Raw genomic sequence first — 24,737 nt, forward strand, 5'->3', positions numbered from 1 at the left:
TAGAACATGTGAAAACATTCCTGAAAAGCAAAGACCTGAACTACCCACAACTGGAAGATACCAAGTGGCTGGAAAAACTGCACTTCATGGTAGATATGACACGTCACCTAAACATGCTCAATAAAAGTCTCCAGGAGTGGGGAAACACTGCACTGCAAATGCTGGAAGCCGTTTTGTCATTCGAGCGCAAACTGGCAGTATTCGCCAGAAATGTACAGCCAGGTACGCTCTCTCACTTCTCCTCCCTGAGAGAGTTCAAAGACGCCCATCACAATCACACACTCAACGGTGATTATTTGCATGGTGCAATCGTTGATATGCAAGCTGCATTTGGGAGCAGATTTAGTGAGTTCCGAAAGGAAAAAATGACACTGTCTTTCCCTGTCACACCCCTGGAAATTGACCCTTCCTTGTTGAATACATTCCCAGGAGTAAATCAAGCTGACCTCGAAATGGAAATGGCCGATATAGCTGACAAAGATTTGTGGGTGTCCAAATTCAAAAGTCTGACAGCAGAGCTTGAAGACGTCAGCCGCCAGAAAGCCCATGCTGCCCAAAGCCACAAATGGAGCGAAATTGAAAGCCTCCCAACACCAGAGAAACTTGTGTTTGAAACATGGAAGGCTCTTCTCGACACTTATAGGAACATGAAGAAATATGCATTTGGAGTATTATCCATCTTTGGATCAACATACCTGTGTGAGCAGATATTCTCAAACATGAACTACATCAAATCCAAATACCGCACCCACCTCACAGATGAGAGCTTGCAGTCCTGCGTGAAGATTAAAGTTACATCTTACATGCCCGATGTTGAGAAGTTGTCCAGTGATGTTCCAAAACAGAAGTCACATTGAACAGGTGAGAACACAATTCCATCATAGGCGCATATTTAGTAACAAAGTGGCTGTTTTTATGAATGGATTTCTGATTTTTGTCAGTATATGTTTGGAATGACACAATTATTGTGTTTTATCACTCAGGTCCAAGGATGTATTGTGCGTGTCTGTTGCTGAGATAAGAGGGGGAAAAGAGAAGAGGATTTTGCTGCATTTGACCCTTGCACTGACTTAGGTTACTTGGCATTTGCAGACAACTAAAGAAAAGAGGATAATGCACAGAAATCGAACTTTAACTGTCTTATTTTAATTTTATTAATATCGGCTGTTCTGCTGTGTTGTATTTTTTAAGCAAGCTGCCTTTTAATTGCAGGCTATTTTATTAGTCGTTTGCAATTTAGCCTATTTATTATTAAACAGGCTTATTTTCATTTTATATAGCCTACTTACCTTTTCAAAAGGCTGCTGTTTTATTTTTATAATTGCAGGCTGCGTTCTAACTGCAGGCTGCATGTTATTGCGCACTGTTGCCCAGATAAGGGGGAAAGAGAAGAGTTGTATTGTTATCGAGGTTCGAAGAGGACTGCATTTCATTTTCATACTAAGGTCTGAAATTACAGGAGGCCTATTATGCACATCCCATTGTGTTTTTTTTTCTCAAATTCTCAAAATAAAAAAATGACACCAAAAATCTGTATTTCTATTTCTTGTATTTCTATAATTTAATCAATGCAACAAAACATAAAACATTAATACTGTAATGGAAGATAAACTTGAAGCACCAAATATCGTACAGCAGTGTAGTCACGTGGTGCGTCATTCTCTCCAGGATGCGCTGCAGGGAAAATAAACATTTAATCATTAATGCTCATTTTGTATTTGTACCCTACTTAGTCATTTTAATGGTAGGCTTATACAGCTAATATACTGACAGCTTATGTTGCCTTCATGTTAGGCTTATATAAGCTTTTTAATTTTTTGCGGCTCCAGACAGGTATGGTTTCTGTGTTTTTGGGCCAATATGGCTATTTGAACATTTTGGGTTGCCGACCCCTGGGTTAGGGTTAGGGTATGTGTGTGTATGAGTGTGTGTGTGTCTGCGTGCATATGTGTGAGTGTGTGTATGAGTGTGTATGTCTCTGTCCATGTCTGAGGGGGTGGGAGGGTTGGGTTCTTTTAATTTTCTTCTCTTGACTTAATTTTGCTGTTTCTATTTTTCTGCTGTTATTTGTTTATTTCTGTGAGGCACTTTGAGGTACTTTGTATCGATACATTTTGTAGATGTTGGACCAAATGGTTATCACACATGAATATGGATATACCATAGACAGATACGCAGGTAATAATGTTATTACATTTGCAGCTACTTTCTCATTTATTTTATCAGCATTTAAGTTATCAGTTTGGTAATGACAAAAGTTACTGGTTTTAATGTGTGTACATACGATTATTTAATTGAACAGAAAGAAATATATGTCATTACCAGAGTTATTTAATTCCTTAATCTTTGTTTTTGCTTTACTTTACCTCATGTCTGTGGACCCTCTATGCTCTGTTTATAGTTACTAAGAAAGTAACCCTTGACAGAAAGCTGACTACTGATAATTGTGTGAATTGTGCTATATTTCCTTTGGTGACCTAATATGTTCATCTCTTCTGTATGTTTGTTGTTGTTCTATTATCATAAAACTACAAGAATAAAGTAAAAAAAATAAAACAAAAAAAGAAACAATTTCTTAATGCTAACAAGATAACTTGACAGCTATCAATACTTGCATCGGCTGTATTTGTGTTGACATTTAGATTGATAACTTCAGGTGTTTACTTGTTTACTTACAGGGGAATGAAAGATGAGGTAGTTACTTATAGTTAGATGTTGGGATGAACACATTGATACACTCTCATCATCCCCAGCTTTAATGGAAAAAGCCTGCTTAACACTGCACAATATGACAATGAGACATGTCTTTTGATCCAAGTAACTGTGTCCCTCTGCTGACTTGGCATTACAGCATTACAATACATTACAGCATCACAGATTTTGACATTCCTTTAACGCAAGTGCTGACACTGTGGAGGATCACATGTTTATGTTGTTTTATTTTATTTAACAATACCTCAAGTTCACTGCTGCTGAAAGTCTTCTCCTTGGTACCCTTTTTGGATGGCATCTCCAATCACTGTGCCAGTGTTGGCTATTTGCACATGGCACAACACCTGCCCTTATATGGTGCTTAGTGGACATCACCTGTGCTAATTACTAACAATCAGCCACACGCTTCCAATTTACGATCAAGAGGGATTCATCACTCAGCACATCTGACTTAGAGCAGATTTGGATGGTTAGAACATTTGGTGCATCTGGAGTTAATGTGTCTTGTTTTTCTCTTTTGACAACATAAGTAATAGAAAATCTAAGAGAAATGTGAGAGAATGTTGCTGCATCAAGTTCATTGATCATGCTCTCAGTTATTACAGCCAGCAATGCACATTTGGCATCAGCTTTTCAACAGTCAACATTCACAATCGCAAGTTCAGAGCTTGTCTGCTATGTTTTTTCTTTGCTCTGCTGATTGCTGGTGATGTATGTTTCAACACTTAAAAAAAAAAAAAAATCAATAAAAAAAAAAATTCTAGTCTTTTTCTGTATTGTAGGAATAAATGTGACATATGTGACATTTGCATGTGATGTAGGCTTACATGACTAAAGCTTTCTCAAACAAGGCTACTCATATATATTGTTTCATCATATGTCTGTCTGTCTTCCCAGGTGATAGAGTGCATTACTCAGGGCAAGGTACTGGAGTGTCCCAGGCTTTGTCCCAGGGAAGTCTATGATATTATGTTTGGCTGTTGGCAGAGGGAGCCACAACAACGCCTCAACATTAAGGATATTCAGAAGATGCTGTTTGCTCTAATGAAATCCACACCAGTTTATCTGGACATACTGGGATAGAAATGTATGTGAGTATACAGGAATGGGATGTGTTTGAAATTTGACCTGATTATCGCTGAAGTGGAATAAAGATGACTGGATTGGCAGGAAATGGATCACCTTGGAGTGAGATTGTAGCCTGGACTCACAGATTTGTCTGTGATTAAACCATATGAATTGAAATTAGGCATAGCACCTTCCTTTATCCAACTGCCTGATAAGAATTGGACTGAACTAACCAAAGTGCAGTTGTGTGTATTTAACTGGATTTGAATAAACTGGATTACAGTGTATGATATCACATTATAAATAAATTAAATTTTGTATTAAAGTTTTGGACCTTACCTAAATGGTAGGGTCTGGGCTTGTGTTGTCCTGACTATCTTATTATTTTAAATGAACTCATGACTTAACTATCATGTATGGATTGTGTCAAACCAAACTGAACTGGATTAACCTGATTTCACTGGTCTGGTATGGTTTGTTTTTCTTATCCTAATAATTTAGGTACTATAATTTTCTAGCCAATACATTTCACCCTGTCTAAATCAGTCTAGCTTTGGTTCTACACAAGTCTTGATAAAACCTTACCCAGCCTGGTAGAGTCTGGCTCAACTTGGCTATATTTAAAGCATCCTTTGCTCTATTATATTGACCAAACCATAATGTGTTATCTGTGTACAGTGATAAGTGAGCCATGTGTTGGTTTAGCTTATGTCAGTTTCACAATTTTCAATTAGAGCGATCTTAGTATACCTTATATGGCTAGTATTTTTCTTTGATCATCAAACTGTTTATCATCCTCAACTCCCATGGTGTATTGTTGAAGTTTAGGAAGAGGACTTCCACAGGGTAATCACAATAAATCTCTTTGCGACAATCATACATACAAAAATATAAAAATACAAGGTAAGGGCAAATATTGATATTAAAAACAGTACAATACGGGGCGCCGCATAGCTCAGTCGGTAGCGCGCGCGACCCATGTGCCGAGGCTCTGCAGCGGACCCGGGTTCGACTCCCGGCCCAGGTCCCTTTGCTGCGTGTCACTCCCCGTCTCTTTCCCTGTTTCCTGTCCAACTCTTCAAGCTGTACTATCAAATAAAGCCAGAAAAGGCCAAAAAAATACTTAAAAAAAAAACAGTACAATACACAACATGCAAACACTATACACTAAATACAATAAGATGCTTAGCAGTTCCAGGATAATATTAACATGAAATTACAGTATTTATATATGTATATATACACACACACACGCATGTAATATTAAATTACAGTTAAACAGTACACTAAAATCAGTTTCTGAAAATATATGTAGTGAGAAATATTCTATTTAGTAACAGAATCTAGATTCATATTTGATCAACACTGCCAAATTTGTGAAAAGTGACACTCCTTTGCCTTTCAGTATGTCAAATCTGCCCTATATTAGCTAAATGTTTGTAATCTGCCCAACATGGCCCACATTAGGTAGAAATCTGTCTGATGCATCTGTCAGAGCTTGACAAGAAAAACCATGAGAAAGAAACTGAACTGCCACATCATTTTAATCGTAGTAATTGATTACTGCGTAAGTTAAACAGGTCAGGTACAGCAGCCATTTTGTTCTTAAGTAGTAGACCAATCTCAACATGCATAAATGTTTACATCTGCAAAGCATCCATAAGTACACCCTCTGGTCCTGGTTTCGTGTTGGTCCACTTAGCAGCCAAAAAGTCAACCAGACCTTCTAATTCTGAACCCGCAAGCATGACTTGAGTGACTGTCACCATATAGATGGTCCAAAGTGCCTCTAACACTGGGAACTCAGAAAAAAATGTCTCTCAAAATAAGAGCACGTTTACACTTTGTTTACCTGCTTAAAAATATATAATAGCTGCAAACTGTCCTTGTTTTAATTAGGATGTGCTGCAAAAAAAAAAAAAAAAAAGAAAAAAAAACTCAAAATAATGATAAAACAATGAACCATGTTGTGGACCCATTGCAGTGTAAACACTCAGGGTGAAGTTGAATTTTCTGTATTTAAGAAAAATTAACATTCTAGATATATTTCATATTCATTTTCTGGATGTTTGCCATACTCTATAGCCACTGGAATATTTAGTCACTGGATAGGAAAACACTGATTACTAAATCACAAACAACAGGCTCAACAGTCATTAACGATTTTTGAAAAATCCACTGGATCCACCCTGACATGAGATCCTGGACATGATCTAGCAACAGTGGCTTTATAGCAGCAGAAAGTCTTGACTTAAAACTGATGTTTATCCTTTTAAATTGAAATACATTTATGAAATACTTATACTTCTTTACAAGCTCAAGTACAGTTTACACTGCTGGGGCCAGATGTATAAAACTCTGTATATTCCAGTGTAGAAATCTGTGTTTACATTAAACAGGAAACATGCATATGCTGCCTTTTTGTCAGACCCCACTTACGTCTGTTCCCATGGGTCTTTCCCTCATTCCTCAATCATCCTGAAATGTTATGAAGGAGCAAGAGCTGTCTGACCATCCCAGCTATTCACTATAAATGACTCTAAACACACCCCAAATTATCTGGTTTGGGCCAGAATTTAGTTAAGTGTTGAGGAGTATAGTTTAATTTTGGGGATTGTGAACTTAATGTAATCATTGAACAGAGAAAAAAATATATAATTTAGGGGCTTCATTTCTGACTTTAGATACAAAAAAACACAAGTTCAGAGCCACGGGCTTTGGAGGAGTTAAATGTGTTCTGATTACAAGCAAGAGGCCGAGAGATACATCTTTGGACAAAGTGAGAGTGCGCAAGCTACTGGTATCCTCCCGTTCTTTCTGCTTGATAAGCACAATTGGCCAGAACATCAGTACAGTCCTTGAAAACTTGCTCTAGCCTAAATTGTGCATTGGCAGTGTCCTCTCATAAAACCAGAACAGCTATTGTATCATGTGGCACAGCCATCTTTATCAGCATCTTTATATGCCACACCTTTCAGGGTTAGGGTTAGGGTTAGGGTTAAGAGCTCATTAACACAGATTTTAACAAGTTAGTGATCACAATGTTAGAGAAATAGGCATTTTATGTGCACAGAAAAATAGCCTCTGAGTGTATTGTACTGTTCTAGGGTCAAAGTATGGTTACCTGAACATTGTGGAAAGATTAGAAGCAGGGGGAAGCTGCTAGTCTATCCCACATAAACACAATGAAAAAGTACACCTCCCAACAATTCTAAAAATGTCCTTTCTACTTTGTATGAATTTGTTTGTTTGTTTTTTTACAACCTGGCAAAATCTCAAAAAATGTCAAAATTTCCACAAATAATATTCAGCATGCATCATTATTTTGTCAATTTTGGGACCCTTTCCTTCCTGTCACAGTGAAAGTCTTTTCTGAATGTCCCCCAGGAAGTCATGTATTCAATCAGTTTAATAGGTGCTCAAAAGGAACAGCTTTATTAGAAGTTGCTGTGTTGTCATAGGTTGATGCTCCCATGTGTAGCTCTTTCCATGATTATCGCATAGAAAGGGTTTATGCACTGTGTTTGGGGCACAGAGCCCTAATGGCCCTGCACAACAGTAGTAAAGTGCCTGCTCACACAATGTGTTGGTTGCACAAATATATTTCTGACATGTTTTATACTTCTGCGCTTATGTGATATGATGAATATGTCACAAAACTGTGCCCTGCATTATTCACTACTATTCATTTAAAGCAACATTATGTACAAATTGGCATTTTGTGCAATTAGGTGCCACTTATGACATCAGCATATTGAATATAAATCCCAGGTCTGTAACAGTTTGTCAGACGTAGGTTAGGTGCCAACTACTTATTAGAACATTACTATTTTCGTGACTTTAAAACATGTCTTCTCTATCTAACGCTGTGATCTTGTTTCACACTGATGTTACATATTGTGGATCAAGGTGGGCTTTGACAGAGACATTGTTTGCCTTATTAGAAGCCACTCTACCATCAAAATCATTTTCCAAGATTTAATTTTTTAGGTAAAAAAGGTTACCTAATGTTGCATTAACCGACATATTGTGTGTTGCTTATCCACTAACATCAAATAAATGTATTGTGTTAGTATTGTAATAGGCTGAATTATACAACTTGCTGTATATTTGTTGGAGTATTAGGCCTTCTAGCCTAATTTAATTGATAACAATAGCAACACAATGTAAAATCATCATGCACACATACAACATAATACACTAATGAATACTGGTCATAGATGGCAAATCAAATGTAACAAGGCAGCTTTCAGTGGCAGAATTTATTCTCTTTAGACTCGAAGTCAAAAACTTAAAATTAAGACTGAAAACAAATCTGTGAAATGTCACTGTTCATCACTTATGTTGCTATATAACCTTTGGTAAACATGATTTGCAAGATGCTGGTCAGACACCCTACATAACACAATTGTGTCGGTTCTGAAGTTTGGGCCTACTCTGACAGAACAGGCTTTGTAGACTTGGATAGGCCAGTCATATTGCTGTGCTTTATTTTGAGAATCCAAAACATTCTAAAGTGCTGGAGGCATTCTTTCAATGAGATAGTTGGCTGGCACTGCTGAATATAAGAAGACCAATCAGTGGCTCAATGCTGATGTCCAACATTAAAAGTCCCCCTAAGCTACTAGTAGCATGTTGGTTTATTCCCCATGTCACAATTTAAATCAAGTGACAATAGTCAGTGCCAATGTGGAAAGTACTGTGCCCGACTATGTCCTTCCTTGTTATTAGGTGGTGAGTGTGTGTAGAGAAGTGTGGTGGATTAAGCTGTAGCACATGTCCTACCAAGTCCAGGGGACTGAATTTTTTGGAGTTTACTTTTACAAGCTTATGAGGTATCAAGGTAAATGTATTTTCATTTTAAAAAAAAACAATGGTGAAATACAAAACCATGTTTGAGTACTTTGTGCTACATCTATTTCAGAAAATGGAGTCTCAGCCTGGGTGCTCAGAGTCAATCCCAGAGTGTTTAGTTTTTCAATCAGTATTATGGGTGTGATTCTTTTGAATGCTGACCTGAAATCAACCAACAGCATTCTGATGTAGCTGTTGTTATTCTCCAGATGGGTGAAAACTGACTTTTACCACAAAAAAAGTTATTTTGCTATAATGTTATACCAAATCAAATTCCCCATTCACAGGCACAATACGTAAAGATACACATTGCACTGAAAGTATGTTGGTATTGATAGTGAGCCATGGTTTTGCAAAATCAATCAATTTCAGTCAATTTTCTGTGTAGTGGTTGGATTCAAATTCTGTGTAAATATGATAGACTCCACCGATACGATCTTGGTTTGGCACATTGAGAAAGCAAGCCTTTGTGTTTTTTTTTTTCTAATCCCCCCTCTCTCTGGGTGATGTGTTGTATATCATGCATATCTGTCTCCACACTATCATTTATATCTCAGTGTGTGAGAACAATTTCACAACTTACATAATGTCTTGTTTAAAAACTGAGATGTGATTTACTAGGTGGCTCTGTGTATGTTTAACTCATTAAAAGTTGCTTCATCTTTGAATGACTGTGTTTTTTCTTGTCCTTTGTTTACCCAGAACCCTTCAGGAAATGTAGTCCGAGAATGAGTTCATAACTGTGTAAGGATTTGTCCATTCAAAGTTTAATTACATTTTTTTTCCAGTTGGTAACACACTAAATTGATACGCATAGCACACATATTTAAACTGACACACAGAGCAAAACCTCTTCTCAAATCTCCAAAACTTTAAACACATTTTCTGCTTTACACACATTTTGCAATTCAAAATGGCACTTTTGAAATGCACTGAAAAAGGTTCTCTGCATAAGACACAACAATCTGACATAAAGTCAAATGTTTGCCATTTTAAAACACTGCCGTTCAAAATGACACTAAATGAGCCAATTGGTCACCCTATGTGCCACCTGGCCAAGCAATTGTTAACTGTTACTATTTCAATCAGGAAGTAAGCACGAAAAGACCACAGGTGAGCACTTTTTTTTTTTTTTTTACAACAATGGAAGACATTGCCGAGAGAGGAAGATGAACAGAATAAGAGGGGGATGAAGAGTGAGAGGTAGGGGCAGAGCTGGTAGAGGAGGACATAGCCAAAGAAGACAAGAACTTTCATATGAAATTTGAGCAACCATAGTTGATCATGTCATCTATAGTCTAGGTCCCGTGTAAGAGTTGTATGCGCTTCATTTAGCGGAGACTATCTCAACTGTTACAGACTAATATTACCCAACAATGTGGGATGTGTGCCAAAATATCTACCTGGGGTGAAAGTCCTGAAAATGACCGCAATAGGTGACACTATTATCACACTATGGGTGGATGGGACTTTTTTTTCCTTTATAGATATCCTAATAAATTTATACTAGATTCATCTTCATAGAAGAGTTTTTCTTGATTGCTTTGACCTGCTTAAAGAAACTGGGATCCACTTGGTTTTCATCATCACTGTTTCAGCACAGAAAAACACACCTCTTGCAAATGTGTTAACCTTTTCTCATTAGATTGACACATTTTCCCCATCCTTTTGTAGAACAGTTAACACAGATGTCATTCAAGCAGTCCAAACTCTATTGTTTTAGCTAAGGTAACCAAACAGAAACTATCTCTTCTTAACTATTAGAAACTACCTACATCAGTATGAAATCACTGAAGCACCTGTTTGATACTCCTTTGCACAAATCTTCAATGAGCAATCAGTCTGCAGGCCTTAAAATGTACAGAGTCTGTGTTGTTCTTTGCCAACGTGGATGGAAGAGGTCTAAGGCAGATGAGAGTGAGAAATAGGTGCAGAGGAATGTCAAGGTTGGATGAGGCATGCAAGAAGATTTTTCCCTCAGTGCATTGCAAGAGAAAATATTGAATGTGATGTAGATGAGGCCATGTGGCCCCATCATCAAGACAGAAGAGACTGCATATCAATAGTGGCTATTTCACATACTCTACAATAGAAGTTCCCAACCTTTTTTCCTTGAAGCCCCCCTTGCCTGTGTCCAAGAAAAACCAGACCCCCCCCAACCCGTATACTCTAAAAGAATAAAGTGATTAATTAAAAACTTTTATATGCAAATATAAGCAACAGTTATATTCTCCTAGTTTTACAATGTATATAGATGCATTTCTTCCTTTTTGTGTCATCAGGTGCATCACACACAAACCTCAGAGGGTTGACCAAAATAACTTTAACCTCACAACCTCAGAGAAGATGAAGTTGTGCGCACCCCCTGCGATCGCAGGTTGGGAACCACCTCTCAACAGTAATAGATCTTTAAACTTTCTTTAGATTTTATCTTTATTTTCTTTTCTATGTTTTAAAACAAGTCCCCGGCTACGTCAGTTGTTCAGGAAAGTGCTTGCTGTGAAGCTGTTTTCTGGACTATGAGACTACCAGCTTTCTTAATTTCTTACACTCTAAAAGATTTTATTTTGGTTTACATTTATTCTGTATAATATTTACAGTATTTGAATTTTCAGCCACTGTTTGAAAAAAGAATAAATGGAATCAATAAAATTTGCATCAAAGCAAATCTAATTCTTTATGAGAAGGCAAATTTGACAACAAATGGCACTGGCATGAAAGCTACGTACAGTGATAGGCTACAATGACAAGCAATGGTACACTAATTTACACTGAGTGCTGTATTTTGTATTTTGTTGTCCTGTAATGGTTGACTGGAAAAGCTCATACACTTGTTTGGAAGTTGTGTGGTTTGAAGGCAAAATTTGCTTTTGTTGCATATTTTAAATGTTTTCGCATGGTTAGAGCCTTTTGCAAACAAAATGTGTTAATTTGACCATGAGTGACACTGTTTCGGCCTGTTTTGAAAATGTGGAGTTTGAGGTGACTGCTGCATCAAAGAAATCAAGAATAACTAAAAAGAAATACTTTTTGTGTTACACCTTTCTAAAAAATAAAATACAATATGCAAATTAGGCCATATTTCATTAAATATACATACTGTTGAAGCGGTTTTCTGAGGTGATCACGATGTTTACAATGACCATGTAGACACTGTAAAACCTGACAAGTTAGTTCAACTTAAACTGTTTGAGTAAACCGATTGCCTTGAACTATTTAAGTTTACCAACTCAAATAAATTAAGTATCAGCAATTATGTCATCTAAGTAAAGATAACTCGTATATCTAGAGTTATCGTGACATGTGTATTATGAGTTAGCATTACTAATTCCATTTACTGAAGTGAAATGAAAAGAATGAGCTTTTTACACTTAAATGCAGCAATTCATTCAACTTATATAATAATATATAATATGTGTTCATTAAATGTATGTGAATTAAGTAATACTAACTTAAATGCCTCTTGTGTTGCCAAATCTTTTTACTTAAGTTTAGTCAACTTTGTCTTCCAACTGAAATAACCTATTACATTCTAGTTGTAATAACTTGAAATTACACTTTGTCTATTTAGTTCATTTGAGGAAACCGATTGCTTTAACCCTGTAAGACCCAGACATAGAAAAACATAAAAGAAAAATTTTTCAACCACTTAGATGGTGTTGTAGGAGGCCTTTGGAGATGAAAATGAAGTGTTTGCAAAAAAAATTTGTTTTTGTAAAGTTTTATGAGAACGTTGTAATATTACAACGCTGGGTCAATGGGGTAGCAGAATTTCCTGTCAGCTAGTTGTATTCATTGTCAGAACAGAAAGGTACAAATGTTTATACCTCAGTAAAAAAAAACACTCTGGGTACATTTGCATGGTTGATTGCTTGTTACGTAGCCCCAGAACAGTATATAACATGAATAATAATTTCAACAGTAGTCATATTTTTATGAATAGCAAATTTATTTAAAAACAATAAAAAAATAAAAAACAGGAACATGTGCATGCATGTAGGGAATGCCAAATATTTACAGTATAGACATATGTACAAGGGGTATGAGGAGTAGTAGGTTGGGAGTAGCGTGTAAAATGCAAGGATGTCAACAGAGACTGGAATCTGTTGCGTGGCATCACATCAGCAACAGGTGCGTACCGTGTGCGTACATTCGCTTTCCAGCCATTTGTACCAGGCCCATCTTCAGATACATGCCCATCATTTGTTCTATTTCCTTTTTGTTGGTGTTTATGGATCTTCCATGTGTTTGAAGGCTGTACTCAATTGTGTTTATTGTGAGTGACTCAATCATGTCTTCAGACACAAATTGTCGGAAGTATTCCAGTGGTGTGTGGAGGGAATGCATATCTTTTGTGAGAGGTGGACCAGAAAAATCCGTATTAGGGCTGATGAAAACTTTTTTCTGCCAGCGATATCTGTCACGGGACATGGCATGTTTGGCTGGTTGGGGCTCAATGTCCTCATCGGCTGGGCAGTCAGTGGGTGGATGGTTTTCTTTGTCCACTTCTTCATGGGTTTCTTCATCTGACTCTTCATCAGTTTCATCAAAGTCTATGTCCACATCACTCTCTCCATTCTGGACAGCATCGATGACATCCTGCACACTGTAGAAGGGCTTTCTCCTTGCTGAAGACATTCTGAAATGAAAAAAATAAATGGAAATAACATTAGTACATGGGTGGTGGGGCAAAGTAACCTATTAACACATTTCACTAGTCACACAATACTGTCTGGCAAACCTATTGTGCTCTGATTATCAGGTGAGAATGTTCAAGAATGTGAAACCATCATCCCAAAAGGAATGCATGTTGCATTTCTTCTAGGATGATAATGTCTGCAATGGGAATGCATTACCGAACGTTCTCACCTGTTCTACAACAATGCAACAGGCACCCCTCAGCATCCCCCCACTATCCCCCCAGAACTAACTGCTTAGACTATGAATTGACCCAACATAATAGGCACATGTATACAAACAGAATGAGAAACTGAACTATTGAAGGTGATTACCATTATAAGCATTATAAGCAGTAGAAAGTGATATGCTATTGCAATATATTTTGGTAATACAGCTTCTTGTACAGTGGGTTCCGAATAGCACTGGTTTGGAAATTAAAGTAAAAATAAATATAAAGCCTACATAATATATAATCTGGAAAGTGTAATAAATGTGTGTAATTTTAAAATATATTGTGAAAAATAGAAGGTCCCTGTCAAAATGTCTATTTAGACTACACTTAGCCAGGTATGTTGTAAACCTACAACATGGCCATTTTGACTACCTCAATGGCCCAGTGTTGTAAAATTACAACATATATACAACATGCTCTAATTTACATTTGATGAATGTATTTCACAATAATTACATATGTACATGTTCTAGCAAGTGTAATGATTACAAAAAAAAATATTAAAGGCATTATACTTACTTAAATCTGATAAATCCAGTCCAAGGAAACAAAGTGTTGTTGCTCAGCCAAAGTTTTGCAGATTGTGAAAGTTCTGGACCTGTGGGCCGGGCTTATATACAAATGTCCTATCCAGAACCATTGTGAGACTGAACAATAGGACCCAGTGACTATGCTAATGTGAAAAACAACAACAACAAAAAAACATTTCTACCCTTTTTTAGAAAAAATAAAAATGTTGTAATTTTGCAACGCTGGGCCTTAGAGGGTTAAACCAATCAAGTGACATGAACACAATATGATTGACAAATCTCTGATCCAACTTAAATTGTTTATTAAGCTGAATGCTGAACATTCAAAGCTACAAAACATTTCCATGTTCATTTACACAGCTTTACTTTTTTTTCCTTTTCTTTTTTTAAACATACCATTTCTTTATGGCAATATAAACACAAGAAACACCCAGGCACAGTATTAGCTAATTTCAACAGCAACTTAAGTAGTGGTCCCTAGAAAGGAAGAATGTATGACTTTATGATTCAGTAGATGTTGCCCTTGAGCACCAGCATTAAACAAAAACAAACTTTTGTTTGGAGACACCTCTGACACACTGAAGCCTCCAGCTCTCCTCTCTCGCATGAAGGAGTTATTAATCAGAATGCACCATAATTAAACACCATTAAGTGCAAGTAGAGTACAAAATTGTCCTTTGCTCAAAAATTGTCCTTTGCTGCAATCACCTGTGTCCTACATTGTTTTGTTAGCAGGCTTATGTTAGCGCTCTTTAGTTAGCTCATAGCTTCATATTGCACATAAATTGACACAGAATGACTGTGATCGAAAGACACTTGCATGACATCCAAATAAGCAGTGAGTATGGAATTCTTCTCTCTAGTCCTTGACTGAAACAACTTTATACTCAAGGCCGTCCCATCCATTGAAACTATCAAAAGTTGGCTTTCAAATTTGCCATAACTCTGCAACCAGAGGTGCTAGACACTTGGGACTTGCACCAGTGCACCGATCGGGGTTATTACCCCTATTCTCCTAACCCTAACCTAACCCAACTGCATTGGATAGCCCATGGCCACATATGGGGGGTAGCCAGAGTCTCGTGACTGACAACCTTAAGGGTCCTGCCCACCGATTTTGCATAGAGTCAAATGGGCAATTTTCAAAATCGCAATAACTCTGGCTAGGAAGGTCATAGAGAGACAATCTCGTGCACTTGACCGGCCAGGAAGATTACTGACCGGCAGGTCATTGTTTTTTCACCAACTACCCAAAGTCCGATTCCAAAACCAAAGACACCAGAGTGCTCAGCGGAGTTGCAGCTTTCCGAAAATATGTCTTTCGTGGCTCTCACACCCCGGGAACCTTAATGACTGGAGACCTCAGGGGTGGCACTAATCCCCATTTCCCCCCTTAACCCTTAACCCAAACCACTCCCCTAGCTCTTAACCCTTTAAAGTTTAAAACACATTAATTCACATTAGTTCATATGTACATTTAAATAATAAAAAAAAGATTACATATGTCCCTTTAAATAATTAAAAAGCACCAATTGATTATGTATCTTTAAAACAACTATAAATAACAATTCATATACCACTTTAACATGATTACAGTCACCAATTTAATACGTACCTTTCAAGTGTTGGAAACAATTCATATACACCTTTAACATGATTAAAAACACCAAGTCAATACGTGCCTTTAAAATGATTAAAAACAACTCTTCAAATGAATCAAAATCAATGAATCAATACATGATTTCTCAAAAAATAAAGAGTAAATGACATCAATTTACGGCAAAGAAACCTTTAAAATGATTATAAACATCAATTGAAGACATGATTTCTCTGAACTATTAATGCACAATGATGATTTAAAAACATCAAATCAAGGACATGAGTTCTTACAAAAAGGATTAAAATAAATTAACTTACAGCACCTTAAAAATGATTTAAAAACATTAGTTGAATACGTATTTTTTTATAGGACGTTGCTTTTACAGTGTGCTAGGCCTGAAGATCAGAACTTGGTGGAAACTTCGCCGTCCAGCACACGCTTGCTTGTTTTTCATTTGTCATATTAAAGTTGCTCTTTATTTTATAATCCAATTCATTTATTAGTGGTTTTGTTTTCATTTCAGTTCATTAATTTACAATTACATTGTTGCATAAGCACAGCTTTTCAGTTAATTACATATAGATACACTATTAAAACAATTGTACAAATATAAAAACCTATATTTAATTAAATACACCATGAAAACATAAATAGATGGAAGACAGGTGGAGAGAAGTGCGCTACGGGTGCAGACGCCGGCGCGACCATGATCCCGGCTGGGATCACATGAGAGAGGTATCATGGGGGACGGACCATTCCCCCTTCCGTGACACTTCCGACGCTGGCTCAGTTCCCCTTACCTAACTCTAAAGCAGGAGAAAATTGTGTTGTCCTTTCAAATTCAGCCATTTTCTTCTGAACACATATGTATTTCTTTAAAACATATAAAAAGCCATTCAACCATTTAGAATTCAACTGTGGAGCTAGACTCACAAACTGTGTTTCAAAATTTCTGTGTTCAGGATTTAATGGGCGGGTCAGAAATCAGGCCCGCGTTACATAACGCAGCCATCATTAACATACACCCCACCCTGCTGCAGAGGTGATATAAATATGTTCAGGGCACATTAGCATCGGTGATTTTCTGCTCGCTCTAGAGTCTCGGATAGCATCTCTTACGATAGCTTGCATCTAGCTAAACAGTCAGCCAGTCAGCTAACCAGTCATGTCTCCTCCAAGTCGCTTGTGCATCTTTCCTGGATGCCACAGTCTGCCCGCCACTGACCCTCTCCATCGCGCTGACAGCGGGTGTTTCCATCACGGCCACTGGCATTGTGTGATGGGCACCAGGGCAGTGACGGGAGCAGCTAGCTCAGACGGTGTCAATATGTGAGTTATCATTTTGTGTGCACATGCAGCATACATGATTCAGTTATTTCATAACTAAAGCTACTCCACAGCTGGTATTATCCCTCACAACTGATAAAAATTGGGCAGACAGAGTCATTGGTGAGCTTGTGGTAATAGAGTCAAAAAAGTAACTGTATAAAAGAAGCATGGAAAGTAAGTACACAGAGACGACTCCACTACCGCACACAGGCGTGGTTCCAGTGCCCATGACTGACATGCCCCCAGCATTTCACGGCAGAGAGAAGTGCTTGTTTTTCAATGATTTTGAGACCTAATTTTATATACTTAGCGATTTTTTTAATCTTTCAAATGTGGCTCAGTGGTCAATGACGCATGTTTCTGTGGTGTGACAAAGTCATAACACATTTATTTCTACTTTACACAGACTTTAAAGACAATAATCCAATGATCAATCCATTATCAAGATGGCTCCTGTGACTGGCAGTGCCACGGCTTGTCTCTTGCTGTATAGTATTCTCGCAGGCTCACATTCCAGAGTCCAGGTCAAGTGAAGACGCGCTGTAGCACACCAGGGCTCAGCCATCTTCGGCCATGGAGAACACGCAAGGTGTCTGCGCGGGATCCCTCTCCTCAATGTGTGTGACAGCACATCCACTCTGCCGTCTGCTTGGACCACAACGAAAGTCCTGGAGCCTACACAGCACTGGAGTAGTGGTCAGTTGCTTTCATTGCCTCCACGTTCTTCCGTATTTACACCAGCTCTGCCCACACGGTCCAGCTGGAGCCCATGTGACCCATGTGATCCCTGAGTCTGAGGAGACTATGTTGAAAGACTGCACGTCTGTGGAAATCCACTAACCTTGAGGTGCAAAGACTATATCTCAGGGATCTTGTGTCCTCATGCAATGAGATGGTGGAAAATGCCACATCTGATTATATTCACGAACTGGTAACAGTAAATAAGAAAAACTCCAAAGTGTTGTTTGACACGATCAATTCTCTTGTACTTCCTGCTGCTCCAATTACCCCTGTTTTTTATGAAGTCTGTCTCCAGCTTGTGGTCCTCATTTAAGTCTGTGACTATGGCTGATATGTTGGCACTGGTGACCAAGATGAAACCCTCCTCTTGCTCACCATCAACCACCAGATCCTGCTGAGAAGACTGAGGGATGAAGTGGGAATGTCAGGATCAGTTTTACATTGGTTCTCATCATACCTATCTGGGCGTAGCTTTAGTGTCACAGCTAACCAAACAAGGTCTGAGTCAGCACATCTGATGTGTGGAATCTCGTCTAGGCTCTGTTTTGGGTCATGTATTATTTTTGTTGTATTTGATCCATTTGGGAAAAATAATCCAGAGATTTTCTGATGTTTCATACCACATATTTGCTGATGATATCCAGCTTTACTGCACTTTCAAGTCAACTGAGCTCCAGAGGCTAAATTCCTTAGTTCATTGCTTGGTGGAGATAAAACAATGGCTAAGTGATAACACCTTGCAGCTAAATGTGGACAAAACAGAAACACTGGTTATTGCCCCTGATGACTCAATTCCAGGGTTGAACCAGTACTTGGGTGACTTGGGCCAGTCTCTTAAACTGAGCCTAAGAAACCTGGGTGTTGTATTGAACAAAGACATGTGCAACACTGCAAAACAGCTGACAAAATATAGTTTTTTTCAGCTGAGGAAAATCTCCAAACTCAAGAAAATGGTGTAACAAAATGATTTGGAGCTGATCATTCATGCATTTTTGTCTTCGCGTTTAGAGTATTGTGATGGTTTGTTTTCATGTCTGAACAATAAGGAGCTGTCTCGCCTGCAGTTAGTGCAAAACTCCGCAGCGAGAATTCTGATTTTAATTCTGGTTTTAACTTTCAGAGCTTTGCATGGTCAGGTTCCACCTTACATCAGTGACCTGATCCAGCCCTACATCCTACCTCGGGCTCTGAGGTCTGTGGATCAGAATCTGCTGATGGTTCCGCGCACTCGCTTCCGGACCAGAGGAGACCGATCCCTCCAGGCTGTTGCTCCCAGGCTTTGGAATGATCTTTCACTGTCTCTGCGTTTGATGGAGCCTGTTGACTCCTTCAAGATTCAAGATTCAAGATTCAAGAAGACTTTATTTATCCCGAGGGAAATTGTCTTGCAACAGTAGTAAAACAAAGTGAACTTAAGACCTATTTATTTTATTCAGGATTTTGCTTAATTGTCTTGGGGCTGCTATGATTGTCACTGAGTTGTCTTGGCCTTTTAAATTTAAATTTGTATGTACTTTGTAACTGTGTATGGTTTTGTTGTAATTATAAAGCGCTTTATGACCCTGGTCTGTGAAAGACACTGTACAAATAAAGCTTATTTACATGAAAGCTAAAGTTTCTTAATTAAGTCATGAAAATGAAAACATTTTGATTGTTTTGTTTGTTTAGGCATAAAAAAAAATCTGTCAATGAACATCTTTCTCTTCTAAAAAAGATGTATTCCCCAAAACTACAAAGTGCACCTTTAACACTTGTATCATCTCTTAAACCATATCCCAGAGTTATTGGCTATCCATTTAAACACACGTAGAGCTGTATCTGCTCTCCTGTTACAGTAGCAATTAATTAGGTTGGTCAGGAGGGAGCTTTATTGACCGTTTCAGTTAATTGGTCATTTAACTGTCCAGTCCCACATGCCCATTTACCATCACAGCTACTGTTTCAAGTAGTGTGTGTTTGTATGAGACATTAAGGCTATGCACAAAAACCGCAGGACCCACAATACAGTTTCTGCTCTAACAGCCTGATAATTCCAGCAGTACAGAACTGACATTTTCTCCATTTACAACAACTAAGTGTGTGTGTGTGGGGGGCGGACTCTGCACATAACCAGGGCCTAATAATATGATACCCCAGTGTCTGCAGGCTAACTGTGAGATAAAGGCAAGGCATGACGCAGAGAAAGCAGAGAGAGGGACACATGGGCATACAGTGGTAGATGACAGCTCTTCAGGAGCACAATGTCCCCTATATTGGCATAAGATAAAAAAAATGAAACCAGAGCATGTGGCATGAAATCTGTACTATAATTTGTGATTAGTGAATTATTTAGTAGTCTGAAAGCCTCTTTACCTACGGTAAGATCTATTGCCAAGGGGCATAGTGAGTCATGTAAATGTAATACTGCCTATCCCCAGTGGCAGAGACATCAGATATGTAGACAGTTAAGAGGTCATACATGTAGAATGGTTCTCAAGTGAAGTCTCCCCCCTCAGAAAGACACAAGGATTTTTTCACTAGTGTTTTTTCCATCATTTATCATCATATGACATGCATCAACTTTTTGCGTTTGAGGGGCATTTGTAAGATATGTCATTTTTCAGAACGTTTTGAAAATGAACTAACATTTTTAACAGAATTTGAAGAAGCAAATCTGTTATTATATCAAAGTTGTCTATGAATGAGACCCTTACCCCAACGTTTCTCATCAGCAGCCCTTTTCATACAGAAACGCAGCATTATCTCCACAGCAGAGGTTTGACAATTTTTTTGCTCCAAATTACATAATTACATAATTACATAATCACATCAGTAAACGGGACCCTGTCTGCCTCTCCCACTCGAGGGGAGGGATGCTGTTTTTATGAGGAAAGTTCATTGAAGTCTCTGTTGGAAGGGCTGGATGTTGCAGTGATATTTTTCAAGACAGTAACTACACAGAATGGGTATAATAAATAGCAATTTGTGCTGGAAATTTCAGAAATACAGGCACTTTCTTACACTGCATCTGGGAATGTCAAGTTGTACAGCCCTTCTGGAGGACAGTTGTGGAATATGTGAGCAACTAGCTGGGAAAGATTTTACCTTCATTAGCAACATTATGTTTACTAGGGGACAGAACCGAAATACACAACATTTCGGAGAGAGAATTTTCAGTGATCATGGTAAGCACCACACTGGCCACTAGGATAATACCTAGGCACTGGAAAATGTCTTAATGTCCTGAACCACAAGAATGGACAGATAAGAAATTTACAGCTTCTTATGAGCATGTGCTTAACTGGATGAGTGATGGACCAATGGAAAAGCGCTAATGTGGGATTTTTTTGTGGACTCATCACACTGCCAGATAAACCAGCTGTTTGAACACTGCCACATGTTGTAACATGTGTTTTTTTTAAGCTATGTTTATACTAGCGTGTTCTTAGCACTTCTGTTTTGTATTTATTTACCTGACGATGTTTGTTTTCCTCAATTAACCACTGATGCTATGTACATGATAAGTAACAATGTTTGCCTCATGAAGTGAATGGTTTTACTGTCATAGACCAAAGACAAAAACAATAAATACTTGAGTTACCAACAACAGGAAGTAACTACAACAACACAAGAGTGAAAGCAGACAAACAATTGGTGGGTTAAAGTTTTTTGCCAGGGACAGACTGTTTTTTGGGCAAAAATGTGACGAAGAGGTGGTAGGACAGACAGGGGTTGAGTTAGGTGAGGTTAGGCTAGGGGATATGTTGCCTTTTTGGAACTTCTTGAATGGGTCAGAATAGCCAACTTGGAAGAATTCCAAGGTTTGCTCTTCATTCCAAATCGTTATATTGATGGGAATACCAGACCTGGAAGCCGCGCCACAACTTGCCACCAGGTAGCAGTAGAATCGTCGTCTGTGTAAAAGATTTAGGACTTTGGATGTACCATTTGGAAGGTGAGGGAGTATTTAGACATTTGGATGCACTAGAGGTGTGACACTACTTTTCAAAATAATTCCAAAAAGTGAATATTACTTGCTATACCTTCAAAATGTACCATAATTTTTCCTAAATAATTCCAAAAAGTGGGTATTAATTTCCATACCTTACAAATAACCCTTAATATTAATACTTACATTTTCATAAATTAAGGATTCAAGTAACCCTAACCTCTCCCCCATGTGTATATAGTCTCTGTCTTCCCTTGTCATTGTCGCTAGAATAGTTTGTTCGTCTCGTCGGTTACTCCAGGCCCTTCCACAGGGTTGACCCCTTCCTTGCCTTGAAACCTAAAGGGTTAGGTAAGGAAAGATTGGGTCTTAAATCGCCACGGTTGTGGGTCCAGTGCACTGGCACAGATGTCTGCCCAAAGTCGCACAATTCCACACCACCCATGGTAAAGAGATGGTGTGTAAGATTGTGCGTCTGTTTAGATCTATTTAAGTGCCTGTAAAAAATACCATTGTGAATACAGTTTGTGCATTGTTTCACCACAATTTTAAATTTTGCTTAATTTTTTCATTTTATTATATTTTCTTTTTAGGCCTGCTGCTCAGCCTGTGAGGTTTGAGGAGCAGCAGGATAAGAGGAGGAAAACACACTCTGAGTCATGGAAGGAGGACCCCTGCTGGATTGCGTTGGTTGGAGTCTCCTGACTCCAGCCCTGGTGTTCAGGACAGGTAAGTGACAGGTAAGTGTTTTAATCCCAATTTGTTTATTTATTTATTTATTTATTTATTTATTTTTGTGGTGGAACAATGCGTGGCAATAGAGGCAAGTACACAATCATACATCGTTGTATTTTTAAGATTTTATTGCATCTCTGAAAAGGCATTAAGATGGTCACAAACAGCTTTTTTTCTTTTTGTTTCAGGCTCGGGCGGTGGCTGAGGGCACCTAATATCTCTGTTTTTCTATGTTGCAACCTCTCCCGTCATCCGTGTTTGTCCCCCATCCATGGTGCACCGGTCTGCTCACCTGTGGAATTGGGGCTTTTGAAAATTGGTTAATTTTGGTGCCCCTGGGGTGCCAGTTGGTCCATGGGTACCCCTTTCCGGAACCGCGGTTGGTGGGGTGGGATGCTAATTTAGCATGAGTAATTAGCTTTTCTAGCCCCACCTCCACAGCCTGTAGCTCGCCGTGGGTGAGTGGGGAGGCCGGGGAGGCCTGGGGCATGGGCTCAACAGAAATGCTTTTAGTGGTGGGGTCAGAGGAGGTGGTGTTTACCAAGAGGTTAGCATTGTTATGCTTGACATGCCTCAATCTCATCATTTTATCCCCAGCCACCTGCTGTAGTGTCTTTGAGCCCAGTGTTTGCTCCGATGGAGGTTTCAAAGCATTCCCCGGTCCCGCCACACACCCTGCGGAAGAAAGATGGAGGTTAGAGGCTGCAGAGGTGGAGCAGCCATCATCTGTCCTGGCAGATTGGAATGACTGTGGGGGGTGTATGTAGTTTGGCTCGACGGAGCTTCCATCTGATGATGGTGATGGTGGACTTTGAGACCGTTTTTGGTCTGTCCGTTTTGGGCTCCGTCTGCCAGTGGGGGAGGGAAAGGAAGAGGAGGGTTGGGTAGGATGAGATTTTGAGAGGGAAACCGAATTAGGAGGGGAAAGAGGGGATCCAGCCTGGGGAGCAGAGGCAGCCACCTGTTGTACTGCAACTGCAGGTAGTGGCTCCTGTCTGCTCCCCAGGCTCAATCCCGGGGGGCTGTCCTCCACCAGGGATCTCGGGGAGGTGGTGGCTGATGCGGAGTCAGATATATAAGAATCATCAGAGTTTTCTGATGCACACCGCAAAAGGGCTTCGGCCTCCCCCACAGCAGTGTGGTGCAGCCTGGCTTTAAAGCGTTTTTTAGCCCAATTAACTGCTATGGGGAAAGCCACATCATCATAGGGTAGGGCACTGAGGGACATGGTTATGTTAAGATAGTGCTCCTCCATTATCTTGAGGGTGTTCTTTAGCCAGGACTCTGTGTTAGCAGATATGGCCTGCCTGACCGCATCTGTGGGGGAAGAGGGTTTAATGAAGGCTGTGAGCTTGGCAACATGTTTTGTCATGCCTTTAGGCGGTGTAGAAGTAGCTATGGCTGCATCAATGATGTTGTTATGATGTATAGCTTGAATTAGCTTAAAATAGCCTTTAGCTAGCTGCCTGGTCTGCTCACTGGGGGGGTGGGGGTGGGGGAGGAAGGGGGTGTGGGGTGTCCTATGTGTGGGGGTGTTGTGTGGTCTGGTCCCATCACTCGCTGCTTGGCTGAACTGGACCGCCTGCGACCTGTAAGTAAAAACCATGCTGTCAGTTTGTGAGGCCTACCTGCTGCAGAAAGCCTGGTGGCTCTGCAGGCCGCAATCCTGGGCCTTGGCTGGTGCTGTTGAGGCCTGTTGCCTGGATCCTCGACCTGGATGGATGAAGGTGGAATACTTCCAATGTGGTGGGTTAATGTAGTCTGCAGTGTTCAGCTCAAAAAACCAGAAAGTAATTGTCCGTTTTCTTCAATTTGGTCTGTCCAAGCGAGTATTTTTCAGGCTATGGTGGTGTTAGCTAGCAGGCCCGAGGTGGTTTGGCTCTCACAAAGACATTCTACGATTAAAATTTAAACTTTATTGTTAAAAACAATCTATTAAAAAACAATCTACTGTAGCCTGGTGGCTTACAGAAAAGGATAAAAGCCGAATTGGTTAAAAAGGTTGCCAGGTTTTGTCCAATTCAGCCTAATTCCCTAACGTTTCGCAGCAGGGCTGCTTCTTCAGAGGGAGTAGTAGCAAGTGGTGGGCCAGTGCTCCTAAATGTAGCATTGGGGGAGGGAGGGGTGTCCCTCCTCCAAGGCTCATTCAGGTTTGTGATTGGTTGAGGTGAGGCCATACCTGCTGAGTTGCTCCTGTCTGGGGTGTGATTGGAGGAGCACTATCACATGTGTGTTTTTTCTATGTGTGATGTGTGGGTGTGTGTGTGTGTGTGAGAGAGAGAGAGAGAGAGAGGGGGGTATGGCTCCATCTGGTGGAGGGAGGGGGAA

General features: G+C 39.3%; 2 protein-coding genes across 5 annotated transcripts in view; one reads left to right on the top strand and one right to left on the bottom strand.

The window, feature by feature from the left end:
• LOC119024832 (NT-3 growth factor receptor-like) overlaps positions 1-4,759 on the top strand; it is a 266,546-nt gene extending 261,787 nt beyond the window's left edge. For all 4 annotated transcript variants that reach the window (XM_037107965.1, XM_037107966.1, XM_037107968.1 and 1 more), the window contains one exon: positions 3,610-4,759. In XM_037107965.1, the coding sequence (XP_036963860.1) occupies positions 3,610-3,795 (186 nt within the window). In that variant the 3' untranslated portion in view covers positions 3,796-4,759. The remainder of the gene's footprint in view (positions 1-3,609) is intronic.
• A 17,723-nt stretch (positions 4,760-22,482) lies between these two features.
• The window catches only part of LOC119024559, a 2,273-nt gene continuing 18 nt past the window's right edge, over positions 22,483-24,737 (bottom strand). Inside the window, exons 1-2 of the mRNA XM_037107467.1 lie at positions 24,038-24,737; positions 22,483-23,998 (exon numbers count right to left, since the gene is read on the bottom strand). The exon at positions 24,038-24,737 is cut by the window's right edge and continues 18 nt beyond it. Of these exons, the coding sequence (XP_036963362.1) occupies positions 22,621-23,781 (1,161 nt within the window). The 5' untranslated portion in view covers positions 23,782-23,998; positions 24,038-24,737 and the 3' untranslated portion in view covers positions 22,483-22,620. The remainder of the gene's footprint in view (positions 23,999-24,037) is intronic.

This window comes from Acanthopagrus latus, chromosome 8 (genome assembly GCF_904848185.1).
Source record: "Acanthopagrus latus isolate v.2019 chromosome 8, fAcaLat1.1, whole genome shotgun sequence".
NCBI classification, from domain to species: Eukaryota; Metazoa; Chordata; class Actinopteri; order Spariformes; family Sparidae; genus Acanthopagrus; species Acanthopagrus latus.